At 39.5% G+C, this 16,084-nt stretch overlaps 1 protein-coding gene across 10 annotated transcripts in view; it reads left to right on the plus strand.

Moving 5' to 3' along the window:
- The window catches only part of SCAF8 (SR-related CTD associated factor 8), a 180,551-nt gene that overhangs the window by 101,481 nt on the left and 62,986 nt on the right, over positions 1-16,084 (plus strand). For 7 of the 10 annotated variants that reach the window (XM_059714257.1, XM_059714288.1, XM_059714261.1 and 4 more), the window contains 6 exons: positions 3,092-3,222; positions 3,810-3,947; positions 7,183-7,327; positions 7,925-8,005; positions 8,482-8,703; positions 11,421-13,786. In XM_059714257.1, coding sequence (XP_059570240.1) covers positions 3,092-3,222; positions 3,810-3,947; positions 7,183-7,327; positions 7,925-8,005; positions 8,482-8,703; positions 11,421-13,111 — 2,408 coding nt within the window. In that variant the 3' untranslated portion in view covers positions 13,112-13,786. Of the gene's footprint in view, positions 1-3,091; positions 3,223-3,809; positions 3,948-7,182; positions 7,328-7,924; positions 8,006-8,481; positions 8,704-11,420; positions 13,787-16,084 lie in introns of those variants that run through there. The other 3 variants (XM_059714259.1, XM_059714278.1, XM_059714306.1) reach the window with 2 other exon arrangements.

Raw genomic sequence — 16,084 nt, forward strand, 5'->3', positions numbered from 1 at the left:
GTGGGTGCATTATTTTCAAGGGAAAGGCTGGCTATGGGTCTAGAAATTTGGTAGGACGAAGTAGAGTGGAGCAGTGGCAGCATTAATTGTCGTGGCTGTGGTACAGCACTGTCTTTTCCCCTGTGTCCCCCTCCTCTTGTCCTCCTCTCCTGTCATCCAGTTCCCAGACCCATGGGGAGCCCTGCTCACCAACATCATGCCATACCAGGCTGGTGCATGGGATTGACCCATGGCTAGGCCCAGTACATTGGCTCTGGAGGCATGTGTCAAGTTGGAGCCAGCATGCCAAGTCCTAGACAGCATGCTGGCTCCAGGGCCAAGTGCTGGGTTGCACTCAGCATGTGGCTTCAGGTCCTGTACCAGCACAACTACATCAGGACCCCCATGCAGCTTCAGCTCCAGTAGTGGCCAGATTGAGCTCCCCAGCCTTTTCAGCCCTGGAAACCCAGACCTCAGGTACTTATCTGTTATGTAAGGTGAGATCTTTTTTCCTCCTTGGGGCCTTCCCAAAGTAGGATACATATTGTATTCAAGTTTGAGTTGCCTGAGAAAATACAGTATTTGTAGTCTGTCTTGTTCTTTGGAGAAATAAGAAGAAAATGAATCTCAGTTGGTGGAAAACTTTAAATGCTAAAGATGAAAAAAAATACTGAGAAAATATTTCACTTTTATAATACATTACAGTACAGCCTGTCTTATACTCCCAAGATGTATTTGCATTACTTCCACAAAGAATAAGGGCCAAAATCAAGTGGCATTCCCATTTTCCTTTATTGCTCACTGCTTCATTTTATCTATTTTTGTATCGACATGAATTATGTTCTGTTTAAAGTGGTAGAATGTGTGATCTCAATGCATGCTTTTAGCAAAAATTATAATTTATGTAAATTGTATGCTATAGCTATATTCTGTTCACTTTATTGTCTGCTTTTAGCAGAAGATGTAAATAAAACTACTACTGAGATAGCAACAATTAACATTTCATAAACCAGTTTTCAGTTTTCCACATATACTTGCCAAGTACCCATACAAATATTAGTTCATGCCAGATTTACAGTCTGTATGTAGCCCTTTTGAAAAATCTGATACCCTAATTGTCATATATAAAAATAAAAGGATGAAACAGTAATTTGGATATTCCATTGTTTTTTCAGATTTTTGGTAGAGGCTTTCAGTATTATTTGAGATTTGACTTTCCAAATTGCATGTGTTGGTTTATAACCTATTTTGTATCTTGGATATTGACGCTGAGTTTGCAGAATCTTTCTATATGTAATTCAGATCTGATAAAGAATGCCTTGCATTTGAAAGCTTGTCTAACTTCATCCAAAACATGCAGTTGGGCCAATAAAAGATATCACCCAGGAAAATTCTTGCCCTCTCATACATACAACTTACAAATTGTTTGGCATTGAGAAGTCTATATGATATGTATATATATAAATCTCTGCCAGAACTGTAAATATGGATTTTACCAGGACAGAGCAGTTATTTAATGTGTTATTCTGGTGGGGTGTAACTATAAAAAGTGAATCACCTGCTTGGTGATCACTCAGGTTGATCAGGAAGTCACCTGACAGGGAAGCTGGAGCTGACTAAGGAAAAATATTTTTTACCAGCTATTTTAGCTTGGTCAGGAGAGCTCTGAATGCAGAGCTCAGAAAGAGACTTTGTAACTCAGAAGCCACCTGAAGGAGGAAATGATTCTCAGCTCCTTGAGACCCTGACCTGAGCCTAAAAAATACTTGGGAATAATGAGGGAACTGACACAAGGAAATACACATAGGTGTTTTTATTGTTCTTTATTAATCTGCGTAGTTCTTTTGTTAGCTGAAGTGAGGAGTGAATTTGTTTTTTGAAACCTTTTACAAAATCTTTGTGCATATTTTCATAAACTGGTACACATTCCTAAAGAGAGAAATTACGTAAATCCAGAATGCCCACAAAGTTGAGCTCTGGGAAACGTGCTTAAACTATTGGGGAGTTAACTCTAGTTCTGGGAACAAAAGGCACCTGCACCTGCTAAGCACAAAAACCTCTGGTGAGTGTTAGCTAAAGAAGCTCTACCAGGCTCATGACAGATGTTTGATGCCAGTCTTTAGCACTGGAAACAAAATTTAGGTATAAACCAATATTACAACTTTTATCCAATACCTTGTGTTTAAAATGCTGACTTCATTTGTTTTGGGGCTGGTAGAATCATGTTTTTTTTTTTTAGTATTTTTCCCTTATTTCATGTCAGATTAGTCATTTTGGAAACAACAATATAAAAGAAGCTATTGTATTCTTTATATATCCTGAGTCATTTATAACATGACTACTAACTTGACTTTAACTTGATATTTTTAAAAGACTTGGATTCTTATAGGCCAGCTTTTAATAGCATGCCCCAATATATTCTTCTTTTCTTGCATCCCTTTAAAAAAGAAGAGATTTTTACCCTGCTGCTGTTTGAGGGCCTTCTTCAGCAAGAGAAACAAGTGTTTTAGGAAACAGTAAACTAGACATAGACAAAGTTCTGCCCCAAATGCAAAGTAAATATAAAAGTAAAACTGTATGTAAAATGTTTATATTACTTTGATCTATTGGTTTTTCTCACGCTCATGCATACACATAGACTAAGCTTGCATGTTATTGTAACTGCTCTTCATAAATCAGTGAATGAAACGTGCTTTTCAAGTTGACAGTAGATTAGAACCTGGATACTTCACAGGAGTTAGGTTACCAGCCCACTCTGTGAAGAAGAGGGTTTGCAGATCAACCAGGGGTTTGCAAAGCAACAGCAAGAAGCTGTATTGAACTGCCAAGGTGCTCCAGCTGTTTGCTCAGGCTTTTATTTCGGAGGATGCCATTTCTAGTCATATGGACAGGACTGCTGATGAGCTCCAGCTGAGTGGAGGAGCAGTGCGTTTAAAAGCCATAGCAAACAGCTGAGCATTTTGTCCTTAATTCAGCAACCTGCTGCCAATTAAGTGGGTTGCAAACCACCCAGTTAAGTGCTCCATGTTACACTGTCCTTCTTTAATGTATAAGCAGAAATATAACATTAATGTTCATTTATCTAAAATACCCAAATATTTTTTTTATTTAGAATGGGAAACTGTGAGAAACTCAGAGGCTGCTAAAGAGACTGTTCAAACTACTCAGAGTGCAACTGTCGAGAAGAACACAGTTGTCACAACACAAACAGAAGTTTATACTCAACCAGTCACTATGCTACAGGTTAGTATTTGGTGTATTTGCATTTCTGGTTGTTTCACATGTCCTGCAACACTTCTTATAGAGATATATTTACTTTTAGTTAATTTTGATATAAAAAATAATATCTTAAGTCCATCATAAATAGTATCAATAGAACACACAGAGCAAGTAGGTACATTTCTTTTATCTCTGAAATTAGTAAACTACTAATGCCCAGAATGAGAATTTATGCTTAAATTGAACATTGGGCATAATTGTTCTGTCAGATCTTAACATAAATGTTACTGATATAGCAAATGTTATAAATTTGAGATTCCAATCAATTTTTTCTTAAAAAGAAATTAACAAGTTATTAAAGCAATTATCTATATATACAAAAGTGCAGTGGCCCCTTTTTGTCTGGTTGACCACTTTTCCTTCCTTTTAGTACCTTTTTATAGTACATTATTTTCCTATATTTTGAATATGAATTAAGTGATTTTTCTGATATTTTTGGGGCAGTATTAATACCATATTTATTTGCATAACACACGCATCCTTTTCTGAAAAATCAGCCCTTCAAATTTGGGGTGTGTGTCTTAAATGGGGAGGCTGATTTTCTTTGCTAGGACTTCGCTGCATGGAGGCGTGGAAGGATGACTGCCAGCTTCCCAGTCCCTGCCAATAGGAGGGAGTGTAGTCCAAGTCCTTTCACAGCTGCACTCAGATTGGCACCAGTTTTTGGCAAGTTTTATCCTATAACAAGGGTATGTAAGGGTATGTAGTACTGAGGTGGCACACGTGCCAATATATGGGTAATGAAATGGTATGTTGAACCTTAGAATGAAGGTTAAATGCTGAGTTATTCACTTTGATGTCCCTTAAACAGAAGTTAATTTTTAAAAAAATTCTTTCACAAGAATTGTTCCCAATTTATTAGTTCAACTATCTCACAGTTTGTTGGATTCTGTTATATTTTTAGCATATTTTTATATTTGTTCTCTTTTACTTGCTACAATTTTACATTTCCAATTGAATCAAAGGCATCAAGACAAAAAATTAAAGAGCACTGTCAGGTTGCCATTATTAATTGCACCGGAATATTTTTTTTTGCTTTTTAATGAAATCATAAATGGAGCACTTTTGCAGTCTCAGTTTCCTTACAGTAGCAGATCCCTCCTTTAGTGTTGATAGATTTGCTCCATCTCTCTTGAGTGGAATAATGTTTCTGCCAGCTGTTGTGATCCCTCTAGTAGGTTACGTTGGATGCATTTGGTGTTTTCATTGAATCTCTGTTGAGTGGAGCTCTGCAGAGCTGCCAGAACATGTGAACGTGTGTATGTACAGGGTGGCAGTGGCACCTGCTCTCTGCTGCCGGAAGTTCTAATAGCATAGGATGGGCTAAGTTATAGGTAAAAGGTCAAAGATTTGATTTTTCTGTCCCTCTCTCTTGGCATCAGAAATCTGCATCTTACATTTGGCAGATTTTTAATGTACCATATTTACTTGAATCTAATATGACCCTGAATTTAAACCCCCCCCCCCAATAATTAGTGTGTGTGTGTGTGTGTGTATATCTGTACTTTTGCTAAGCAATGCAAAAAGTATAACACATTTATAAAATATGGAAATTTTATAAATGTGTTATACTATTTCAAGTATAGAATCTAATTATTAGAAGTTTGTCTGTCTAAAATGTGTTCCCTTCCCATTGCTACAGCAAAGAAAATGGTGGCTGGAAGGGGGTCAGGTGGCCCCTTGCCCTCTGTCCTATCAATTTTTCCCCTGTAGCCCCTACACTGCCTGTACTGTCAGACCCTGCTCAGGCTGTCTTCCTTCCCTGAGCATGTGAAAGTAAGGAACAAATTTGAAATGCAAGGGACCAAAAAGCACTGATTTAAAAATAAACATATCTGAAGTAATTTGCATATATGCAAATTACCATGGGCATCCCTAAACTTAGTTTGTCCAAAATTGATGCATTTTACTTTTTTTTGCAAACTGCTGTAAGTGTCAGCACAAGGTACTCCATCAGTGCACTTTTGAGCAGCATTTTTGTACCTGCTTATACATAGTACAAACTATGCATGATATTAGTCCAAAGGCAAAAGGCTCATGCTTTATTCTATAGCTCATTGATCTGGGCCCCAGAAGAGTCAACAGTATTTCAACCCATGGTGGCCCCACATTCCACCACTGCTCAGTAGTGTGTGTATTCCAGATTTTCCTCCCTCCCCCACACACACGTGTACAAAGGATCCATGTCCTAATTAGCACACCAGGCCACCACTCATGACTGGAACCGGGTATTCTCATCAAGAGTCCTGGGATCCTCCAAAAAAAATGTATGCAGATGAATAGCGGGACCACCTGGTCTGGCTCCACCCGATGGAAGGCGTGACCACACTTATCACATGAAATAGCCTAAGTGAGAGCATCCCTCATCTATAGAAATGTTTGGTGACGTTTGCTAGACATTTAAGTCTGAAGAAACACGAATCATTAGGAATGAAAGGCACTGCTCAGCTGTGGAAAGTGAAGAAGTCAAAATCTATTCAGTGTAGTAGTTCCCCATGAGTTGAAAGAGTTGCAGCTGAGGGGGACTGAGCAGAGTGGCTGCTACATCTTACTGAGATGGGCTGCACTAACCTAGCCTTGTGGTAGGTTCCCAGCAGTATGTTGACACCCAGTACGTGCTGTGTATTTTACAGGCATGCTCAGTGTTGGCTGCATTTCATCAATCTCATAATTGGTTTGCTTCCATTACTGAGCATGTGCTGCATCTGGAAATAGTTTTAATAATAGACAGTTATTTAAGGATGGAGGTTTTCTTATATGCAAATATAAGACAAGGGGCTTTCCCCCCATGCTGATTTGGCGGGGGGAGGAAACTGTCTTATATTTGAGTAAATACAGTAGTATGTATGTAATTTTTTTAATTCTGCACCAGCAAAACTAAGTGAGAAGCTGAAGCATCATCTTTGTTGCTGGCAAACATTGAAGTCAGTGGGATTACATGTACATAAATTTGTGTAAATGCTTGTGGATGTGCAGTCTAAATTCCAAATATAGGGGTCCTTTACCAATGTTTGTAGATTCTTCCCTATGTAATTTTGGGCAGAATTAAGCCTTCTGTATCCATTACAGAAAGGGCATGAAACTCATTTCACCTCTATGGCTGGTTCCAAACCATAGGGCTCCTCACAAGCCAGATGCAGACACATCTTCAGAAGTGGGATGAACAGTGTCAGGAAACTGGGGAGTTAATGCTACCATTGTTCGCCCTGTCACTGCCAAAACATATCCCCAGCAGGGCTCTATAATCCAGAATTCAGTGGTGGGCTCTCCCCTGCTTACCCTGCCCTAAAATTCAGATGACATGGCTCCATTGATCATATGTATGACACGCAAGAGAGAGAATGCAGCAAACTGTATGTTATTTAGCCAAGTCTGCGAAGATGGCATGTTGAAAAACAGTCACTATGTTTGGACTGAGAAACACTTTGATATGAAAATCACATAGAAACAAAAGTACTAGTAATATTATGCTTTTTAAGTCACCTTGGAAAGAAAAGCTATTTTCCCAGCTGCCAACCTTGCAGTTTTTCCCTGGCCACTTCTGTAATGCATTTGGAAGGATATTGGTAGATTTATGTATACTATATATCATTTTAACTTTGGTATAATTAAAAAACACAAGGAATAATTTATTGCAATATTCTTTTTTCAATTTAAATTTATTTTTATTTCTTTTACATTGTTATTTTCGGTATTAAGTAAAAACACCTTGTAATTTACTTGAAGCTGCTACAGAATTTTCATTCTGCTGCTTCAAAATCTTGTAATTTGTCATGCTTGCCACAGCATACAGAGGCCTTGATTATAATTACTGCTTTCGTTTAACGAGAATTGCAATCTAGTAATTATATTCATCTTTCAAAGTCATTGAATAATGTAAATGTTGAAGTTGGATTTTTTTTTTTTTCTTCCTACCAAAAAAAGATCCCAGTAGCTCCAGCTGTGCCTGCTGTTAATCTAGTTCCACCAGCATTTCCTGTCTCAATGTCTGTCCCTCCTCCTGGCTATAGTTCAATTCCTCCACCACCATTCTTGCGGGCAAGTTTCAATCCTTCACAACCACCTCCTGGTAAGTTACTACATTTTATACTAAGTCAACATTCTAGATTACATGCTAGGATTTTTTCTGACTCTTAGATAAACTAAGTACAGAGCGTTCAGCCAAGTTTCATATTTTAAGTCTAAGATTAAAAACAAAGCACTTTAGATCCCCTTTTTTAAATGTAAAAAATTTTGGGGCGGTTGGTTGGAACTTTAATTTCTCCTTGGGGACTGCTAATATAAAGGGCAACTTGCTAGAGGTGCTTATGCATCATCTACACAAGGGGCATCAAAGTCAACTACCTCTACTCTCTCTCTCCGGTTAACTCTTTCATCAGTTGCCCTCCACCACTGACATGCATCTGGGGCTCTATACGTGGGAATTGTTGATGGGTTCGCCCTTCCTTCACATTCCTGGCTCTTTCAGGAGCTCCATCAGCCATATCTTAGATGCCCCTGCTCTACAGCAGGGTTGGACCCCCTGGAAAGTAGTAATGTTGGCTGTTTTCCCTCCCAGTACTTATTAGTTTGTAGTGAGACATCTTTCTTGGTTTAATGCTGATTATTAAGGTTCTGTGACAGTTTTCAAGAGCTGGTTGTATTTTTTTTTTCTTTTGTCATATAGGTTTTATGCCACCTCCAGTCCCACCTGTTGTGCCGCCACCTGTTGTTCCGCCACCTGTTGTTCCACCAGTAGTCCCAACATGTAAGTTGGCTTGTAGGTTTTTAAGGGTTTTGTGTTAATGTAAATCTAGCTATCTAATATACTAATTCTTACTTAAGCAACAGTGTACAAATTCTTTCTAACAGAAATGGACTGATCTATGGGCTGTTGTGCAGCTGATTTACCTGTGTATTCAGAAAAGGTTTAATGGAACTTCTTAAGAAATATTCACAGATAGTATATTGAATTGCTGTGTTCCCAGGAGACGCTGAAGAATTTTTTTGAAAGAATTAATTCTGTTATTTAGATACATTTGTGCACTTGAGGCTGAAATGTAGCACTGTTTATTTAAGTATTTAAAATGTTATTTGAAATAATTTACTCATAATCAAAATGAAAATATTTTCATTTACTATACTTTTGTTTATAGTCTCTCAGTAAAGTATGTGCTAAACGAAATTGACAATATAGTTTTAAAAATGCCCACTAAGGTTTGGTTTTTTTGCTTTTTTCTACAGCTTTAGTGCAGCCTCCGTTACCAATTACTCAAGATACAATAAAAGATGTTCCTTTTAGTACCCTTGTTTTACCAGTTGGCACAGTTTCTAGCAATCTGGCCACTCCAACGTTATCAGCTGGAAGTGGTTTTAATCCTCTTACAAGCAGTAAACCAGAGGCAGAAGAAAAAGCATCTCATCATACTGACCTTCAGGTTTCCTCAAATGAAAATGTTAGATCTGGTAAGAAATTGTTTGTCTCTATGTAACTTGTCACATACAAAATATCTTTATAATTTTGAATTTTTAAGTTGACCTTATGAGTAGAGTTAGTTCTCATTCTGGGATGAGCATAACTTTTTGAATATGAGGCTTAAGGCAAAATCTCTATTAGCCCTGTGGATGTCTCTAATTTAGGTGATGGCATACTTAATAGTTAGGCACTTGACCTCCCCATGTCCCGTTTCCCCCCCTGAAAGTGATTTAGAGTAGGGCTATCTATGGTCTGCATGTTATGAGTTATGGATCCCTCAGGCAACATACTGTGCAGCCTGCTGGACCCCCCCCATCATGCAGGCCATGGGCCTTCTGGCCCTTTGTGCTGGTACTGACCTGCCCTGCCCTGCTCCAGTTGGATAGCCCTGATTTAAAGAAACAGCTACACACACAAGCTTCCTATATAGTTAATGGGGCACTGTTAATGGACAGTGCCAAGAGCTTGGATGCTGACCAGGGAGCCACCTAGAGCTTCCAAAAAGAAAACACAGAACATAGCAGTATGTTTGAAATCTTCATCTCTTAGGCTTTGGCACCTGACTCATGGTTGCATGTAGGTCACTTCTGTTTGCTTGCAATACAGCATCCACTTCTGCTACTAAGGGTAGAAGTTCATGAGCCTCCGGGCACGTGCTATGGGTGGTTATAGCACAGCGGCGGGCAAAATACAGCCCACCAGGCCATTCTATCTGGCCTGTGGAACCCCTAAAAAAATTTTGTAAATTAATATTTATTCGCCCCGGCTCCCTGTCAAAGGTGGCTGTATCCAGGGGCAGTAGGACACAGAGGGAGCCTTCAGCAGGCTTGCAAGCTTGAGCAGCCCAGCCCCACACACCCCCAACCGGTTCCCTGCTTTCCTGCTCCCGCCCTGCTCCAGCACCACATGGCTGTGACTCCCAGCTGCATCCCCAGTCTGCGGAGCATGGGACCACGCTGGTAGAGTGTGCGCGCATGTGTGTTTGCAGGCACAGGAGCAGTGTGTGTGCGCGCATGTGTGTTTGCAGGCACAGGAGCAGTGTGTGTGCGCGCATGTGTGTTTGCAGGCACAGGAGCAGTGTGTGTGCGCGCATGTGTGTTTGCAGGCACAGGAGCAGTGTGTGTGTTTATAGGGTGACTCCCATACACATACCCCTCCATACACATGCACCTATGCCTCCCCTTGCACTGCCATACACAAACCATAGCTACCCTTCCCCCCCATACCCACCCCCCTCAGTATACAAGAATAAAACTTAATTTTAAGCTATTGTGCAGTCACCTCTGTGTACAGTACACAAACGCATGTAAATCAGGACAAAAAATTTTAAATCAAATTTTGAATGTTGTAGATGATTAGTTTTTAGAATCTAATTTGGTATTTTTCTGGTTCTGAGATGGCAAAGCCCCTTGCTGAAAGGAGTACTTCTGGGGGCAAGGGGGGGGACTTCTGGTAGCAAAGGTCAAGGGTTAGGGGTGGGACTTGTCACAAGGTGGTGACCAGGGGGCGGGGCACCTGTCAAGGGGTGGGGCTATCCATGCGGCCCCTGACAGCTTGCCAAAACTCGGTAAGAAGCCCTCTGCCCACAATAATTGCCCGCCCCTGTTATAGCACATGCCTAGGTTTATGCAAATATCATACTTTCTTGCATACAACACAAAGCTTTGTCCCTAGAATCTGGCTGTGCGTGATACAGTAAATCCTCCTGTAAACAGAGTATCCAGGAAGTGCAGCATCCCAGGAGACAATCTGGGTGAAGCAGCAGGAACTTCCTGGAGTTACACCTGTGGAGTGAGTTCTGTAATCACATGGGTGCTGCTGTTGCTGCTGCCATCCATATCTGAATAAAGTGACCCTGGCTGCTGCACTTAATATTGTTGGTGTGTGTTAAGTATGCTCAGAGCACACCATCTATATAACTAGGCTTGTTTGAGGAACTTAAGTGGAATTTAGATGCCATTCTGCCTCCTGTTTGAATTTCAAGAAAGAGGTGTCTAGCTGGTCAGACTGAGGTTCTTCTGTGCAGGGGTGGAAGTCTTAGTCTGCATGCATGGTAATAATGAATTTAAGCATCTAACAATTTTTATGGCTTGTGCAGCAGGAGTAATTTTGGATCTCTCTGTTTTTTGGGTGTCTAAATTCCACCTAAGTTCCATCTGGTGCCTAGTTTACCAGTCTAGATCTGCCCTTAAACAGCGACAGTTATTTCTTTACCATTAATTAGTTGCCATTTTCCAATAACTCATGTTACTGGAAAATGTACAACAAATCACCCTGTACATTTCTGTTCAAATGGGTAAATCTGAGCCAGTAGAGCCAAATAAGAGTACTTTAAGGCGGTGGGGGGGGAAGTGAAAAACAAAGGTGCCAGAAAGTAGCAGCGACGTTTAGTATAATTTTTAAAGAATTCATTCACATATTTTCTTGTAATGTCTTGATCTTGTAATTTTAGTAGTACCTGAAATTTATTTTCACTCCCCCACTATGTAAAGATACTGTTTTCCATAATGTAGGGCCCAGGCTTCACCACGGTGATTAAAATGATCTGTGGTAAGAACCCAGAACTATGATAGATTTGCATTTGTCCATTTCCAGCTTAAGTATGGGTTAGCTGAATAATGAATGGAAATTAAAGTTTGTGCTGAAAACTGCGTAGAGTTAACATTTCTGTCTACTCATAGGTTTGTTGTTGTTTGTTGCCTTTCAGTCCAAAATGATGCCTCTAGCAGCTCTGGGCTTGCAGGGGGAGTGCCACCACCCAGTGTTTCCAGCAGCTCTGGGCTTGTCGGAGGACTGCCGCCACCCAGTGTTTCCAGCAGCTCTGGGCTTGTTGGAGGATTGCCACCACCCAGCATCTCCAGCAGCTCTGGACTTGCAGGTGGAGTGCCACCACCTAGCATCTCCAGCAGCTCTGGCCTTGCTGGAGGACTGCCACCACACAGCGTCTCCAGCAGCTCTGGCCTTGCAGGAGGAGGACCGCCACCAAATGTCTCTAGTAGTTCTGGACTTTTGCCAGGAGCACAACCACCTATTGTCTCAAGCAGCTCTGGAGTTATGCCTGGAGTACAGCCCCCCATTGTCTCAAGCAGCTCTGGACTACTGCCACCCAACATCTCAAGTAGCTCAGGACTTCTGGCAGGAGTGCAGCCACCCAGTGTTTCAAGCAGCTCGGGGCTTATGGCAGTACCACCACCCAATGTCTCGAGTAGTTCTGGACTTATGGGATTGCCACCACCAAATATTTCAAATAGTTCTGGACTTCTGGCGATGCAGCATCCCGTAGGAATTCATAACATGCCTCATTTAAATATTGGTAGTCCAAGGATGCCTGGAATGCCCCTCTTAGATATCCGTCCAGGACTTATACCCCAGTCACCAGGACCAAGATTTCCATTAATGCAACCTGGAATGCCACCACAGCGCAATATCCCTCCTCCTCCAACAATCCTTGACCCATCCCTTCATCCACCACCTAGAGGTCCTTTTCCTCCAGGGGATCTTTTTAATCAAACTGAGAGACCTTTTGGAACACCTGGAAGACAAAATATTGATCCCATTTCTAATGCAGAGAAAAGACTACCACTTGGAGGTGAGAACATTCAACAGGAAGGAGACCGAGATTATCGTTTTCCTCCAGTGGAAAACCGAGAGAATCTTAATAGGCCATCCCCAGTGGATGTCAGGGATGCTGCTGGACGACCACCAGTGGATCCAAGAGAGGGTCTAGGAAGACCTCCACTAGAGGCTAGAGAACATTTTGCAAGACCACATGCAGATATGAGAGAGAATTATGGAAGACCAGGTCTAGATGGTCTTGGTCGAAGAGAGCATTTTGGTTTCAATACAGACAAACACTGGGGACAGAGAGGAGATTATGATGAAAGAGAACATCATGCCTTTCCTATCTTTGGTGGCCCTAAAGGCTTTCATGAGGACAGGGAGAGGTTTCGGCATGTAAATTACAGGTTTGATGCTAGGAGTGGTCCCGGCTGGAACAGAGGATATGAACAAGATGCTCACAGAGATTTTGATGACCGTAGAAGACCCTGGGAAAGACAGAGGGATAGGGATGACAGAGATTTTAATTTCTGCAGAGAAGTTAATGGAAACAGATTTGGAAGAGACAGAATGCAGAACAACTGGATCCCCCCTCCGCATACAAGGGTTTTTGAATATTTTGAAGGGGCCACTTCTCAACGCAAAGCTGAGAATATGACCCAGGTAAATGGTGAAAATACAGAGACAGAAAGTCAGCCACCTACTGTGCAACTTCAGAATGATCCAGAACTTTATGAAAAACTGGCATCTTCAGGCGAGATGAACAAAGAGAAGAGTGACACAGAAGCTGATATAGAAAGTGAACCAGTGGTAGAAAGCACAGAAACTGAGGGGACATAATCATCACTCAGTAGGTAAAAGATACCTTTTGTAAAGTTGTCATCTCTCTGTAATAGATAAATGGCTGACTGGACCTTAAAAGTTCACTTTTGTCTGCCAGAATTAAGTTAATCTGATGTTCATGTTCATCTTTCACTTAAATAACTGTACAACTGACTTGTATAGACCACTGTTCTTAATTTGAACATGGTAGGTAAACGTTTTTTATTTCTCTGGTAAAACACAAACGTGTGCCCCCCCAGTTGCTTTTAATTTCACAAAGATAAATAACAGCTTGTCAAATAAAGACTTCCTATGGAAGAAAATGGAAATTTTTAGATACTACCATTAGGTTGGCTATGGAAATTGTTATACTTGAAACAGGTGCTGGTGTATCTTGTCCGTATTTTAGATTGCAGAATTTTAAAGCGTAGACAAAGCTGTGATATTTTACCTTCCTACAATTTGGCAGGAAAAAAAACCAAAAAAATAATAGTCCCAGTCATTTAAGGAGCATAATACAGAGATTAAAAGTGATTTTGTAAAGTTGACACTATAGTCTCTGTTTCCTCTAAAGTAAGTGTCTGTGATTTGTTCCTCGTACTGCAGTGGGTTAAAAAATGAAAAAAAAAAAGTACATTTTAATGTTGGGTGCATTTTGTTTTTAGATGCCAATAAAACATATTTGTTTGATAACAGTGTTCTAGGCATTGTATTTTTTTAAAACCTACAAGCTATAATACCTGGAATCAGCTATGGGTACATGCTTTAGCTAATTGTTGCAGAAGGTTTATATGACTCTTGTGAGACCAATGCAACAATTATGTGCGCTAGAAAGAAGCATATGCTTTTATAGTGAAAATCATGCAGTCACATTAGTTTATGTATATAACATGTATGTAAATATTTGTGTAAAGTGTATGTAGATATCACTGTTTCTGTGTGTGCATGTATGTGCATACACTCACAGAATAATGTAGACAGTTTAATACAACTGAAATGAAAGTAGGTTATGAAAATATTTTAAATCTTTCACCTTCTTTAGGTAGTAAGATAAAGTTGATTTGATTGAATAAATCAAGCCTGCATATACTTTTCTCACATTCATAGTTATGTGATGCTTTTATTACTTTTAGAAGGTGGAACATGATACACTGTAAGGTTTATACAGTAGGATTTTAGCTTACTTTTAAAGATGTAGCTATGCATGAAGTCAAAATTGAAGCAAATATTTGCATTGTCTTACTTTGTTGTAATTGGTGTTCTGGAGAGATAGTGGTAGCATTTAAGTGATTTGTGGTTATTTGCTTGCAGTGAATCTCTAAAGTCCAGAATTGTTGCACGAAAAGTAAAAGCTGTTGTTGGTTTAAAAAAAAAAAAATCTACATCTTTCTAACAGAAATGAAATGGGCTTTGTGTTTTGGTGGCTTTAATATTGAAATAGAACCTTTAAGTTAAACTGTTGAGATGAATTGGCCTCCTAGGTAAATTAGTAGCACTACTCTCTTCTGTTTCACCTGTTTTGTGTATTTTTTAAACTAGTGGTGGAAATTTGGCAATACAGCAGTGAGAGCTTTTCAACTTGTCCCATTTACAGTACATTTTCTCCCTCTTGTTTCAGCAAATCTGTTTCTAAATTACACTCAAACCCAAAGCATCCTTTAACGTAGCTTTTGAGAAGGATATTTTTCTCTCTTAATAGGATGTAAGAGGAGTAGGTTTCAATAAATCACTTCTGCAGAATGGAAAATTTTTAGTTCAGATAAATAAGAATTTTGTCACTTACCATTAAAGAATACTAGTTTATCGGTAGTTTGTATCATGTTTAATTTTTTTCCCATGGAGATAAAGTATGGCGATGAGTTTTGGGCTTTTGGATGTAGTACAGAATACATGTGAATTTTAAGAGAAATTATATTTGATCATTTTTGTGGTGACATGGTTCATTTTCTCAGTTCCCAGTATTTTAATTTTAGTGGCCACAAAAGCTGCCTCCTTCAATGAAAATACTCCTCCTTAAAAGCTTTTACACATATGATTTTGCATATACCATGCAAGTAGTAATACTGGTATTAGGAAACATTGAGATTCATTTGTATTAAATAAGCAATAGTATGTACCAAACCATGTGAACATTTTGGACACCGGATTATCTCAGCATAGTTGGGATTTGCAACACTTAAGATAAAAGTACCTTCATACACAAACTGCTTTGGCATCATGGAGTGCGATTGGTGTTGTGCCTCTCAATCTGACACTGGTATGCTACTTGGCTGTTAGACTTTAGGAGGTCTGTGTGTCCAAAACAACTGTATTTTTTTTTTAGTTGTTTCTTTTATTTTTAGTTTGTTAGTTCTTTGATCTTTTTAAATTAATAGTTGTAAATGAAGAGGCTATCCTCATGGATCTGCCAAATTTCCATAATACAGGTATTTGCATAGCTTTGCTTTCCTCATTGTATTGTGTTGCAACAAGTTAATCTCCCATGCCTTTTCTTAAGTTGAGATCTGGAGTACATCGCATTGCTTGCAACAGGATGGTACAGGGAATTAACTTCAAGATGAGAGAGGTTAAATAATTCATTTGGCAGTTCTGTAAACTAAGATACTTATTAGTTAATTTTAAATCTGTTATATAAATGTCTTTCAAATGTTAATAAATTGGCTACTGTGCTTAGTGCAGATGTACAGTGTACCATTACCATTTCAGCAACTATACTGATTGTGTGGAATAAAAGATTATTGTATGGCAAAGTAGTCTTAGCTGCATCATGTTTCTAGCTAGAACTTTTTCCTTTTTTTTTTTTTGTTTTTATTTACTCATGTCTGGTACAGAAAAATAGCATCAAGAGCAAAGTATTCAGAAACAGAGAGAATCTTAAATACCGTATTTATTAGCCAATAAAGCTAGCATGTTGTAGCTGCTTAATCTTGTCACTGGAACATTTTGAGTCTTTTTGAAAGTTCACAAAAGATACACCCTCTTACAAGAACA

This window comes from Alligator mississippiensis, chromosome 1, assembly GCF_030867095.1.
Source record: "Alligator mississippiensis isolate rAllMis1 chromosome 1, rAllMis1, whole genome shotgun sequence".
Classification (NCBI taxonomy): Eukaryota; Metazoa; Chordata; order Crocodylia; family Alligatoridae; genus Alligator; species Alligator mississippiensis.